This window comes from Seriola aureovittata, chromosome 2 (assembly GCF_021018895.1).
Source record: "Seriola aureovittata isolate HTS-2021-v1 ecotype China chromosome 2, ASM2101889v1, whole genome shotgun sequence".
Taxonomy (NCBI): domain Eukaryota; kingdom Metazoa; phylum Chordata; class Actinopteri; order Carangiformes; family Carangidae; genus Seriola; species Seriola aureovittata.
This window is the reverse complement of record NC_079365.1, coordinates 31,036,728-31,050,000: the sequence shown is the minus strand read 5'-3', so window position 1 is coordinate 31,050,000 and position 13,273 is coordinate 31,036,728. Positions and strand designations below refer to the sequence as shown.

The following is a 13,273-nucleotide window of genomic DNA, read 5'->3' as shown; positions in this document are numbered from 1 at the left end:
CTCTTTAAAATCACCTCATGATTGATGTTTTTAAGTTTGTATTTTCAAATCACACGTTCACCCTGTTGCCAACATACAAACTACTGATATGATTTTCCATGTGTGTGTGTGTGTGTGTGTGTGTGCGTGTGTGTGTGTGTGTGTGAACAGCAAATGATTTTTCTTGTGAACAACTTTTTAACCATCGAAGTGACGGATGAGAAAAAGATGGATTTTATCATTAAATACAAAGACGTGTTTGTCACGGACAGAAAAACTAAATCAGAGAGATTGTGGATGTCCAGGTATGTGTGTGTGTGTGTGTGTGTGTGTGTGTGTGTGTGTGTGTGTGTGTGTTTTCAGGCAGTGAGTTATTGAATGCCAAGGCGTCTGATTGCGGTCATTATGATGCTGAAGCCAGTGAAGATGTGTAATTAGCTATTGTCCACGACCACGCCAGCAGAGTGTGCGACTGTGGTTATCACACACACACACACACACACACACACACACACACACACACACACACACACACACACACACAGGGGTGAGAAAAGAAAAAAAAGACACAAAAAGATACCCAGAGAGAACAAAAGACGAGGATGTTCACAATAATATATGCAAAGTAAACACACACAATTACCCTCATTTATACACACAACACAAACTGTCACCCCGAGCACACACACACGCACACGCACACACACACACACACACACACACGCACACACACACACACACACACACACACACACACACACACACGCACACACACACACGCACGCACGCACACACACGCACGCACGCACACGCACACACACACACACACACACACACACACGCACACACACACGCACACACACACACGCACACACACACACACAGCTATCTCTCACCCACACATATAGAGCAGCTATGGATGGAACAAGCAGTAATTAGGACGGTTAATGGCTTCTCTGTTGTGGTTAATTGCAGCCTGTATGGATCTGGTGGGTGGGGGGGTGGGCGATGTGGTGGTGGTGTTGGGGGGGGGGGGGGGGGGGTCATCACTGCTTCAGCTCTACTGATCTCATTTTTCCTTCTTTTTTTTCTCTCAGCAGCTGAAACTTTATTTGAGTAAAACTTTTTAACCCCGACGACTCAGAACTCTGACTTTAGGTTTCCTTAAAATCTTCACTTAAGTATTTAAATATTGTTTTCTCCTTATCTTAGTCATATACTTAAGGAATCCCTTAAAGTCAGTTAAACCATTGTAATAAGGACCTTAGTGACCAAAGGGAAAAAATTAAAAAAACTTAACTGCATCAGTTTATGGTGATGAAAGAAGGAAACGTCACCTTTAACGACGCTGCTGTAAAATCTCTTTCACCTTTTTCCTTAATCAAGGAAACCAAGAGATTCTGTGCGACTCCCTAAAGAGAAATTAAACCTTAAGAGGAAAACTGTCATACGAAGGCGCTCTGTGCTGCAGTTCAGATCCTGATCTCAGCTGTAATTATCTCAGGCGGACGACACCTGCAAAACTTCTACAACATATTGTGTTTCCTCTGAAATCCAGACTGAATTTCCCATGAGCACCGTCCCACCCTTCCTCCTCCTCCTCCTCCTCCTCCTCCTCCCTGACCAGAATAATGATTTTGTGTTTCTTTAAGTGGAAAGTTTTGCAGCTTTGTCACATTTTGTCAGTAAGTCGGGAACCAAACCTCCCGAGTTACTGAAAATAAAATGCAGGAGTGTTGAGGAGTTAAAAAGTCTGGAGGTCTGCCGCCCTACACACTGCCATGCCACAGGCCGACCTCTGCGTGCTCGTGTCTCTGCGTGGAGCGCTGGGTGTAAACAGTGATGTAATCCATACGGCGGAGAGGCTTTGTGAGCTTTATTCTGCAGGAGAAGTTTGGCTGTTCAGTCACCTGAAAACAGGACTGATCTGAATCCGTCTCAGTGAAAGAACCACTCGCTCATACAGAATAAAAACAGGTGAAACATCACAGCAACATCCACCCACGTGATAATCTGCAGCTGAGACCACACCCCTTCATTTTAGAGCCAATCATACGAGGTAACGGCGTCCGGCTCGTGTCCTGTGTCTCGCGGCGGGATGGACGAACCTGCTGCAGCTTTCTGTCTGTTAACACGTCTAACCCTGATCACACCGCTCAAACCAAACACACGGCGTGAACGACACCATGTGACTCAACATGTCATTAAAACCTGAGACAGGAAGCGAAACTTCCCTCCAAAACATGACAAACAAACATCCAAAACTCGCTGACAAGGTTCAGCTGAAGGTCGGCGGCGAGGGGAGACGGAGGAGAAAGAAGATGATGAGAGGTAAGTGGGTCCGGCTGGTCCCCCCATTAATAAGTCACATGGTTTGATCTTCACCAGCTGCCGTACTCGCCTCCTCCACGACGCACCTGAGCGCCGCCTGTAAGCCGCTTAGAGTAAGAGCGTTATCTAAACGCCCGAGAAATGTAAATGACACGGGGAGGAGAGGGAAACGAGACCGAGACACAGGGAGACGTTGATGAAAACATCCTGAGGAGGAAACTGCACCTCACAGGAAGTATAACTGTAATCTGTTATCAGGTCCGACGGCGGCATCAGCGTCACGCTCCAGACGCCCTCCTGGAGGATTATGGTCACAACACGCTGAGTGAGACGCAGAGGAAAACTGCACGCGTCACGCACAGCCGACGATGACATCCACAACAGCGCTCGCCGCCTCGCGACAGCCGCTATTAAACCCTGGGAGCGGTCGGCCGGGGCGGCGCTTGGAAAATGAAGTGGAGCAGTCGGCAGAAAGCCCGGGCGGCGTGAAGCCCCTCATCACTCATCCCTTCTCCATTTCTCCTCCATTAGTGTTTTATGTGCTCATCTCCTCAGCGGCAATAAAAAGACTTGATCAATGACAGACACAGAACACGCCGAACAGGAAGTAACAAACAATCGTTTGTAGATTTTAGTTAACGGCAAGAAAAATACATGAAAACTAGAATCAGTGTTTGTCTCCTGGTTCCAGGTCACAGCTGTTTATCAGAGCCAGAGAACGTGTTCAACATCCGACTGAAGTCTTGAGTAATGAGTAGAAAGATTTTTGTTTGTTTAGGTCAGAAGTCATTTTAGCATTTTTCAAAAGTATGTTTTGAAATGAACTTTAAAAAGAAAAACAACAGTCAGGAGGTTTTTACAGAAATAACAAAAAAATATGTTTCCTGCTTCAGTTAACTTCCTGTTTTTCAGACTCACTCTCGCTCTCTTACTATTATTATTTATTATTATAAACATATTATTATTATCTGTCTTTGAGTCCAAGTGATTGTTTGTGCTGAACTTGAAGAAGTGCCCTGAGATGTTGCTTTTGCAAGGCTAAAACAGCAGTTTGTGAGGTCACCACGCCCCCTGACCTTTGACCTTCGACCTCCAAAATCTAATGCGTTCATCCTCAACTTCAAGTGAACGTTTTTGTGCCAAACTTGAAGAAGTTCCATCAAGCAGTTACTGAGATATGTTTGTCCACGACTGTTGGCGACACAGGGGAATAAAAATCTCAATTTATCTAACAGCTGGAAAAAAAGAAAAGAAGCTGCTCCAAACCATTCCTCATCACCGTTTAACTTTTCCATTTAATCCCTCATAAGAAGGAAAACGCAGCCGTGGTTTAACACAGTGAAATATGAGACATCTAAAGCGTCTGTATCCACATAAAACTAAGAAATAAAATCACATTCCCTCCATCTTATCGGCTTAGTTAGTCTCCGGGGCCGTGGTGGAGAATGCGGCTCCCACTGTGCTCGTCGGTGTGTGAAATAGGATGGTGCCCACCTCATTAATACCCCCGATGCATCTGGCTAACTCCACCACAGTACAGTGTGAGGGAACAGATTACAACTAGCTTTGTGCTGCTAGCATGTTTGCTAGTTTTGAGGCTTTGCTAACGGAGCTAGACGAAACGATTTCCCCTTTCCTCCAGAGCGGCGGCGGCGGCGGCAGACCTCAGCTCTCTGAGGCGGGAGCAGGAACAGCTGCTCCATACCACTGAAGGCATTTCACATATGGAAGATCAACAGGGACCAAATTAAAGTCGAAACCATCTCCAGCTACGGCAACTCAACCGAGATACAACAGAGATTAAAACGACACCGGGCAGCTGAACTCTGAGACCTCGGAAACACAAAACTAGACAAACAACAACAAGGAAAAAAGCATCTCAGGGTCAAATACTTTAAGGTTGAAACATCTGGGCTTCTAGTGAGCATGCACAGATGTTGTCTCCTCTGCAAGCCTCTACAATCTATAACCCCCAAACACATTTACATGGATCCTCAGAGAGCCATCATTTCATCATCTGCAGTGGGACATGTTTAAATTAAGGTACCAAAATTTAAAATAACTTTCAGCTAATAACAAGTGTTTTGTTTCTCTGTAGCTATTTGAGTTTTAACCTCTTTTATCTCCGATACCTGCTGTCTGCCGTACCTCAGGCTGTGTGTGTCAGTAAAAGCACAAGAGCTCTGATTGGCTGGATTTGAGCTGCTCGTGTTTTCTGGTAAATTACTGAAGGAAGAAAACACCAGACGGATTGTTTGTGATTGAGCAAAGATGATTTGATCAATCACAACTTAAACATCTTTTCATTCGCTTTATATGGAAAACTTTTTACAGTGAGTGAAAGAACATAACATGATGGTTTCAGGTAGTTAATGCTGTAAATGCACAAAATAACCCTGATAACTTGGGCGACATATTTTGAGCCCAAACATCACGATTTGTGATAATACTTTTATATAATTGTATTTTATGATTCAGGTGTAAGTGATGTTTTCTGAGGTGAGGTAAGGTCACATGCCAAGGTACAGTGTACAGTCGGCGAAGCAGTGGAGTGACGGTCGGACTCTGCAGCAGAGCAGATGGATATGGCGTTTTTCAATATTATCAAATATCAGCTGAAAACCTACAGATAACGTGCAACATCACCGGAGAGACAACACCTCATACAGAAGCATAAAGCAAAGCCTTATTCTGAAAATCTCTCACAACAGGAACCTAAACTTCATCTGGAAAAACATCCACAAACAGGAGGACGCTGCCACCTGGACGTCCACGCAGCGAGACAGAGGAAGTGTAGTTCAGAAAGCCACATCGACAAGAGCCCGACGCCAACAGATCAATAATTAAAAAGATAAACCGATCTGATCAATGAAGGAACGCCACACTCACCAACACTGTTGGCCCCAACGTCCCTCCTCAGACCGCAGAACATGACAGCAGACATCGAGCTCCCCTGATCAGAGTAACATCCAGAGGAGAGAGAGAGAGAGAGGCACTAACAGAGAGGAGAGAGAGAGACACTAACAGAGAGGAGAGAGAGAGAGACACTAACAGAGAGGAGGAGAGAGAGAGAGAGAGAGACACACTAACAGAGAGGAGAGAGAGAGACACTTACAGAGAGGAGAGAGAGAGAGAGAGAGACACACTAACAGAGAGGAGGAGAGAGAGAGAGAGAGAGACACACTAACAGAGAGGAGGAGAGAGAGAGACACTTACAGAGAGGAGAGAGAGAGACACTAACAGAGAGGAGGAGAGAGAGAGACACTAACAGAGAGGAGAGAGAGAGAGAGACACTAACAGAGAGGAGGAGAGAGAGAGACACTAACAGAGAGGAGAGAGAGAGAGACACTAACAGAGAGGAGAGAGAGAGAGACACTAACAGAGAGGAGGAGAGAGAGAGAGAGACACTAACAGAGAGAGAGAGACACTCACAGAGAGGAGGAGAGAGAGAGACACTAACAGAGAGGAGAGAGAGACACTAACAGAGAGGAGGAGAGAGAGAGACACTAACAGAGAGGAGAGAGAGAGAGACACTAACAGAGAGGAGGAGAGAGAGAGAGAGAGACACTCACAGAGAGGAGGAGAGAGAGAGACACTAACAGAGAGAGAGAGACACTAACAGAGAGAGAGAGAGAGACACTCACAGAGAGGGAGAGAGAGACACTCAGAGAGAGAGACACTAACAAAGAGAGAGAGAGACACTAACAGAGAGAGAGACACTAACAAAGAGAGAGAGAGACACTAACAAAGAGAGAGAGAGACACTCACAGAGGAGAGAGAGAGACACTAACAGAGAGAGAGAGAGAGAGAGAGACACTAACAGAGAGAGAGAGAGAGAGAGAGACACTAACAGAGAGAGAGAGAGAGACACTCACAGAGAGGAGAGAGAAAAAAAGAGGACGGAGAGAGGAAGAGACAGGAGGAGAGATGTGGACTGCCGAGCGCTCAGGGAACACAGTGGCGATGATAAGAGATGACGGGCGCTTACGTTACAGCCGCTCAACCCCCGAGAGAGAGAGAGAGAGACAGGGAGGGAGAGAGAGGTACATATTGAAAAGGAAGGAAGAGAGAGAGAGTGTAGGATGAGCTTATGAGAGAGGAAGTGTGTAAGAGTGAGGGAGGTGGAATAAAAGGAGAGAAGAAGAAGAGATGCTGAGAGTTTATGAATAAAAGGAGGTGAAGTGATTTTTGCCAATTCATCCATGTTTATTTTAAACTGCCTCTGCTCCTCGTTTCCAGGGGCAGTAACGTGTTACCGAGTAACTTTAAAATCATCACGTTAACGTCTGCATCAATCGATCAATAAATACATTTAAAGATCATGCGGAAAAGGTGTCAAACAAACTGTAAAAATGTAATTTACAAAGTTTCAGGTGGAAAGGTTTATGGTTATTTTGACAGATACGTCGTTCAGTCTGAGTTTAGCTGCACGGATTAAACCGGAGGAGGTTGTTTTCACTTGCTACTCACACCTTCAATTCAATCAATCAATCAATGTATGCGATCAGTTATTTCCAGACTTTTGCATTACAGCCTCTTTGTTTAAGACTTCAGAGCAACACGTTAATGTCGTGGCTGAAGTCAGTGATGCTAGCCTTCTTAGCTTCAGTTAGCATTTCCTCCCTAGTCATGGAGTAGTTTGATGGTTTAATAGTTTATTGTGAAAAAGGTAATTTGCTGGTTTCAGACAGTTTCTCGAAGTTGAAGTTTCGAAGAAGGTTGGAAGTTTATTGAAGAAATGTCAGTGTTTCCAAAAGGTCAATGAGTCTGTATGTGTGTGTTTGCTTTGATAGGTTTCCTGATGTGTTTCTAAAAGCGGCAGGACGACGGTTGTTCCCACGATCTGAGAAGAAACGTCAGATCTGTCAGGTCTGAACGGCTCTCAAGGTTTCAACGACCCAACTAAAGGTTAAATGTGCCGAACGAGCAAGAACTGAAGAAGCGTTTCGGGTGTGAGGTGAAACTTTCTTTAAGAAACTCAGCGGTGAAAGTCTTTTATTTATCGGCCTTTTATTTCACTGTCCCGACATGGACGCTGACGCTCTTTATGCTTCACCTGTCTTCATCTTTTTCTCCACTAGAGGTCACTGAACAATAACACTGCTATAGCGTCTTTCTTTTCTGACTTATTATACTGACATTTATATCTTGCACAACCCGCCTTGATAAAACTACTTAATTATAGTATAATTATCTTATTAAAGCAATTAATCTATTTATAATTTGAGAGGTTACATGTGTTTAAAGAGAGAATGACGGGAGGGAAAAACGGACACAAAAGAAGGGAGTGAATGTTTGCGACAGGAAGTGTGTGGAGGTATGAAAGGAGTGTGTAGTGATTAGATAGAGACCATGAGAGAGAGAGGAATGAGTGTTTCATCCTCCTCCTCCTCCTCCTCCTCCTCCTCTCCACATTTACAATAACATTTTATCCACAGCAGCTCTCAACAAATTCAACATGACAAGCTTCAATTACTAAATGATCTAAGATACAAACCACCAGAAATATATTTAGAACACGTCCCACTTTCACCGCCGCGATAAGAAGGTATTCATTAAATTTAGCCAAATATGTCGAGCTTCCAAATCTGTTGTTTAGGTTACTAAAAAGGTTGTGTATGGACATGTCAGGGTGTTAGAGGTGTCAGGAGAGGAGGCGCTCTCTGAAGAGACGAGTCTTCAGCAGCTTCTTGAAGGTAGAGAGACGCTCCTGCTCTGATGGACTTCAGTAGCTTGTTCCACCATCAGGGAACCTCAGACCAGAACAGTCTGGACTGGGACTGACGTGTGTGCAGGGACGCTGACCACAGAGGATCACAGTGGCTGAGAAGGATTGAGTTCAGGTGGATGGAGCAGACCCAGAAGTCTCTCTGACGGCAGGAGTCAGGAGGCCGAAGAGCAGCAGAGTGACACGTGCTCCGATTCTGCATCATCTGCGTGGGCTTGGCTCTGCGTGAAGGGAGGTCCACCAGAAGAGCGCCGCAGTAGATAAACGCCGTCTGGACCAAGAGCTGGGTGGAGGACTGAGTCAGGGAAGATCTGATGTTTCTGATGTACAGAGCAACGAGACACAACCAGGAGACGATGCAACGTGGTCAGAGCAGGGGAGCTGGTGACGGAGAGATCAGATGTTTTCCCAAAAGCCCCTCATCTTTTATAAAGTTTATAATATAACTTCAACTTGGAGCCATTTTCCCCTCAGTCTCTCTGGACTGGCAAATCAATAGAGTTCTTTTAGCTACTGGGGAAATATTGTCATCTGTAGGTTACGCCCGACAACTAGCGGACATTTTCGACACTTCAGTTTTGGGCTCCACCCCCGATATGACAAAGAGTTCAGTCTTATAGAGGTTTAGTTGGGGTATCCATGATACATCAGGGAGACGGGCCGAGATCCGCTCAGAGACAGTGGGGTCATCCGGCGGGAATGAAAGGTATAGTTGGGTGTCGTCTGCATAGCGGTGATATGACAAACGATGCGAGTGAATGACCGGACCCGAGGAGGAGGCGTAGCAGAGAGAGAGAGAGAACAAACCCCCCAAAAACCGCTGCATATCCAGATAACACAACAGAAGAGCTCCAGGCCTGTAGGGGGAGCTCTGAGAGGAACACCTTGAGCATAAAGCTTGAGCTTCGACCCGAGAGGGCAGACCTACGACCTTTGACCTTGGACCAAACGAGGGAGTATGACAGCGTAATTATATAAAAGAGCAACAGAAAACATGGCAAGCGTTAGCATTAGCTTATATACAGTCAATGGGTGAGAGCTCCCCCTAGAGGCCTGGAGCTCCTCTGTTGTGTTGTGTGTTTTTGTTTCGTCTTCCTGCAGCACGTTTACGTTCTTGTATTGTTTCGTATTTTGTTTCTGTGTTTTTGAATCTGCGTCGTTTCCCCCCCGATGTAAGCGTTTGTCCTCGTCGGCCACCGTACATAAGAGCTAACAGAACATGTTTCTTGTTTTACCAAATTCAAGGCTTCTCTGCTTTATCCCAAAGATTCTCCCTCTAGCTCTCTCCTCCTCTTTTTTTCATTTCCTTCCCTCTCTCTCTCTCTCTCTCTCTCTCTCCATCCCTCTCTCCCCCACTGTCTGAAACCATCAGAGCAAAAATACAGAAGCACACGTACTGTAAAAAAACATGCAAAACACACACACACACAGACACACACACACTAATCTGTCTGCTGGGTGGATGAGCAGACAGAGACACTAATAACCCTCGTTATTACTCTCTCTCTCCCTCGTGGTCAGTTCATCGTGGAGGCCGCTCGCTCGCCCTGCGCTGCCTGACCTAGTTTCATCCCAAACAGCTCGACCCCGCATCTTCACGTCAGCAGAGGTTCTGAGTCACTTCGCTCCGTCTCGCCACGATTCACTCAACAGTCGAGTCCAGCCGAGCACGCAACAGTGCAAATGTTGCATATGTGTGTGTGTGTGTGTTATTCTTTTTTAATTGGGTAAATGTGCAGCTTCAATAACACGTCTCAGGTAGAGACGCACGCCAAGAGCATGCTCAGTAGAAAAGCAAATTACAGTCCGTGCTGTAACACTGGCAACTTCATCTCAAACCCTGGAGGATGGAAGATTCATTTTTAAATACCACAGCTTACAACCTTAAATCCATGTATTATATCGTGTGTACAAAGGCAGCAGTATGTTTCCTCACTGTGTGTTTTTTTTCTTTTTAAGGAAACAGGAGCCTGTGAACATCTATGAGGTTTGGTTAAATCGGCAGCACAATGAGCAGCAGAGAATCAGGCTGCTGAAAATACATCAGTGGGTTTAGAGTAAAAAAAAGAAGAAAGAAAGGAAACACTTTAATCAGCCAAAATTTGAAGCATCAAATCTCGACTCAGAAATCACAAGATGAAGTCTCTCATCTCTCGACTTTAAATTCACAGTCACCAGAAACTGAGACTTTGAGTTTCAAATAAACATGAAAAATCCAACGATGAGCTTTTGATTCTGGTATTTTGTCGCCGCGTTTGTGTAAAAAGAAACAATCAGAAGCTTCACCAGTTTTCCGCTCTATATTTCACCACAGGAAACTTCTTTCTTACACATAATGTCGTGTTAAAAACCACCAGCTGATAATTAAACTGATGATCTGCCAAAGAAGAGCAAACGAAACTGTGTGAAAACCCGGGACAGTCAGACTTCTGTGGGTGTTCATCTCCCCACAAGTGTTTTTGTTTGGATTGTTTTTTCTTTCCCAACACTTGTGAGGACCCGCCTCCACAGTCCTCTCCGCCTGCATTCACAGAGGGGTCGGTTCCTCGCCTCTATTCGATTGGACAGTAGCGACGGACAGAAAATGCAGAACCTGAGTCGGAACAGGAAGTAGAAATCAAAATAGAGCCGGTGCTGTTGCACCTGTTCTCATGCGTTTACAGACTCAGGACACAACCAGGAAGGAAACAAGCAAACTAATGAGGTTTCACTCGAAACTATGAAATTCTAAAAACAAAATGCATTTTAATAATCCTCCATTGCTTTGAGGATTACCCACAATCCTTTGCCGTTACTACTCAATGCAGGGACAGATGTACAACGATAGGTGGCGTAGTGGTTCCATTAAGCAGGATTTAACCTGAAGCTTTTCAACTATTACAAAATGCAAACTCATATAGAGCTGCACACTTGATTTCTGCAGAACATCACGTAGACATACAACTTCTAGAAGGTGAATGACGACTTTCAACAACTGTGAACCTCCCGTATCCACCAGGCACAAGTAATTCAGAGAGCGACAGACAGATAGAGTCTGAATTTAGCATCAAAGTTGACAATAAGTTCGTACGAGGAAGAACACTGTAGAAAATATGAATAAAAACACACACACACACACTCACACACACACACACACTCACACACACACACACACACACACACACACACACAGTGGGTGAGGCAGCAGGAAAGTGAAGCTGTCAGAGGTGTCTGATCTATTGAGAGAGAAAAAGACTCTTTTAACTCACTGCTCTTGAAACCTGTGTGCTGAGAGGTTGGCGCGCGCGCGTGTGTGTGTGTGTGTGTGTGTGTGTGTGTGTGTGTGTGTGTGTGTGTGTGTGTGTGTGTATCAATACGTGTACCTTTTGCATACCTTTTGTCTGCCCAGGTGTCTGTGTGTTCTGTGTGCTCATCACAACAACTCGTCCAACCTGAACAACCATCACCCCTCTTATACGACCCACATCAGCGTCTGCTGAAATAGTGCCCCCCCCCCGCATGGCGGCAGGCGTAACGGATCTTGGTTGTCATGGTTACAATAATAAACACGCGGACTGTAAGTGTCACTAAACAACCGGTCGGGACCTGGTTACAGTTGCCAGGTAACAGAAGCCTCAACACTGAACATCCTCATTAGCATATTCCAGCGTCTTCATTAGGACACACCCACAGCAGGTAGAGTCTGTTCTGTGAAGGACTCGCACAAGAGAAAACAAGCGAACACGTAAACAACAAAAACAATAAACAGCTATAGACACGTACAAGTGAAAAGTATATGATGTGTGTGTGTGTGTGTGTGTGTGTGTGTGTTTTTTCCTCAAGGCTCACAGAGTAAGAAAAAAAAGAAAAAAGATGGAGAGAGGGAAAGTGAAAGAGGCGGAGGTGGAGGGAGGCGAAAGAAGCAGTCACGAAAATGAGTCATGTCAGTTTACTACTACACACACACACGCATGCACACGCACACACACACGCATGCACACACACACACACACACGCACACACACACGCACACACACATGCACACGCACATACATGCATGCACACACGGTCTAGAGACACTTGAGATCACATTTTATATATTGCACATGGTCAGAGTGCAATATCTCTCTCCTCTCTCTTCCTTCCTCTCTCTCTCTATCTCTTCCTTCCTCTCTCTCTCTTCCTTCCTCTCTCTCTCCTCTCTTCCTTCCTCTCTCTCTCCTCTCTTCCTTCCTCTCTCTCTATCTCTCCTTCCTCTCTCTCTCTCCTTCTCTCTCTCTTCCTTCCTCTCTCTCTCTCTTCCTTCCTCTCTCTCTCTTCCTTCCTCTCTCTCTCTATCTCTTCCTTCCTCTCTCTCTCTATCTCTTCCTTCCTCTCTCTCTCTATCTCTTCCTTCCTCTTCTCTCTCTCTCTTCCTTCCTCTCTCTCTCTTCCTTCCTCTCTCTCTCTATCTCTTCCTTCCTCTCTCTCTCTCTCTCTCTTCCTTCCTCTCTCTCTCTCTCTCTCTTCTTCCTTCCTCTCTCTCTCTCTTCCTTCCTCTCTCTCTCTTCCTTCCTCTCTCTCTCTCTTCTCTTCCTTCTCTCTCTCTTCTCTCTCTCTTCCTTCCTCTCTCTCCTCTCTTCCTTCCTCTCTCTCTCTCTTCCTTCCTCTCTCTCTCTCTCCTCTCTTCCTTCCTCTCTCTCTCTATCTCTTCCTTCTTCTCTCTCTCTCTCTACTCTCTCTCTCTCCTTCCTCTCTCTCTCTCCTTCCTCTCTCTCTCTCTATCTCTCCCTCCTTCCTCTCTCTCTTTCTCCTCTCTCTCTCTTTACTCTCTCTCTTTACTCTCTCTCTCTCTCCTTCCTCTCTCTATCTCTCCTTCCTCTCTCCTTCTCTCTCTCTCCCTCGTTCTCTGGGTTTCAAGTGCAAATGAATCCACACTCCAAGGATTATGGATAAGTACTTTGAAGTGGCAAATGATGGCCTCCCGTGGCTCAGTGCAGGAAACACACACACACACACACACACACACACACAACACACACACACACACACACACACACACACACACACACACACTGTAGGCAGCTGGTTAATATAACGTATGCAAACATGTGTCTATGTGTCTAGACATTGACAGACCATACACACACACAGACACACACACACACACACACACACACACACACACACACACACACACACACACACACACACACACGTCTTTTCTATACATTACAGCACAGGAATAATAAACATGTAAGGTGATTTATATGCAGA

The 13,273-nt window shown here is 45.4% G+C and overlaps 1 protein-coding gene across 8 annotated transcripts in view; it reads right to left on the bottom strand.

Moving 5' to 3' along the window:
* Positions 1-13,273, bottom strand: part of LOC130182388 (glutamate receptor-interacting protein 2-like) — a 172,338-nt gene that overhangs the window by 64,186 nt on the left and 94,879 nt on the right. For 2 of the 8 annotated variants that reach the window (XM_056397310.1, XM_056397328.1), the window contains exon 1: positions 5,200-5,414. The exons of the other annotated variants lie outside the window; for them this stretch is intronic. In XM_056397310.1, the coding sequence (XP_056253285.1) occupies positions 5,200-5,254 (55 nt within the window). In that variant the 5' untranslated portion in view covers positions 5,255-5,414. Of the gene's footprint in view, positions 1-5,199; positions 5,415-13,273 lie in introns of those variants that run through there. 8 annotated transcript variants of the gene reach the window in all.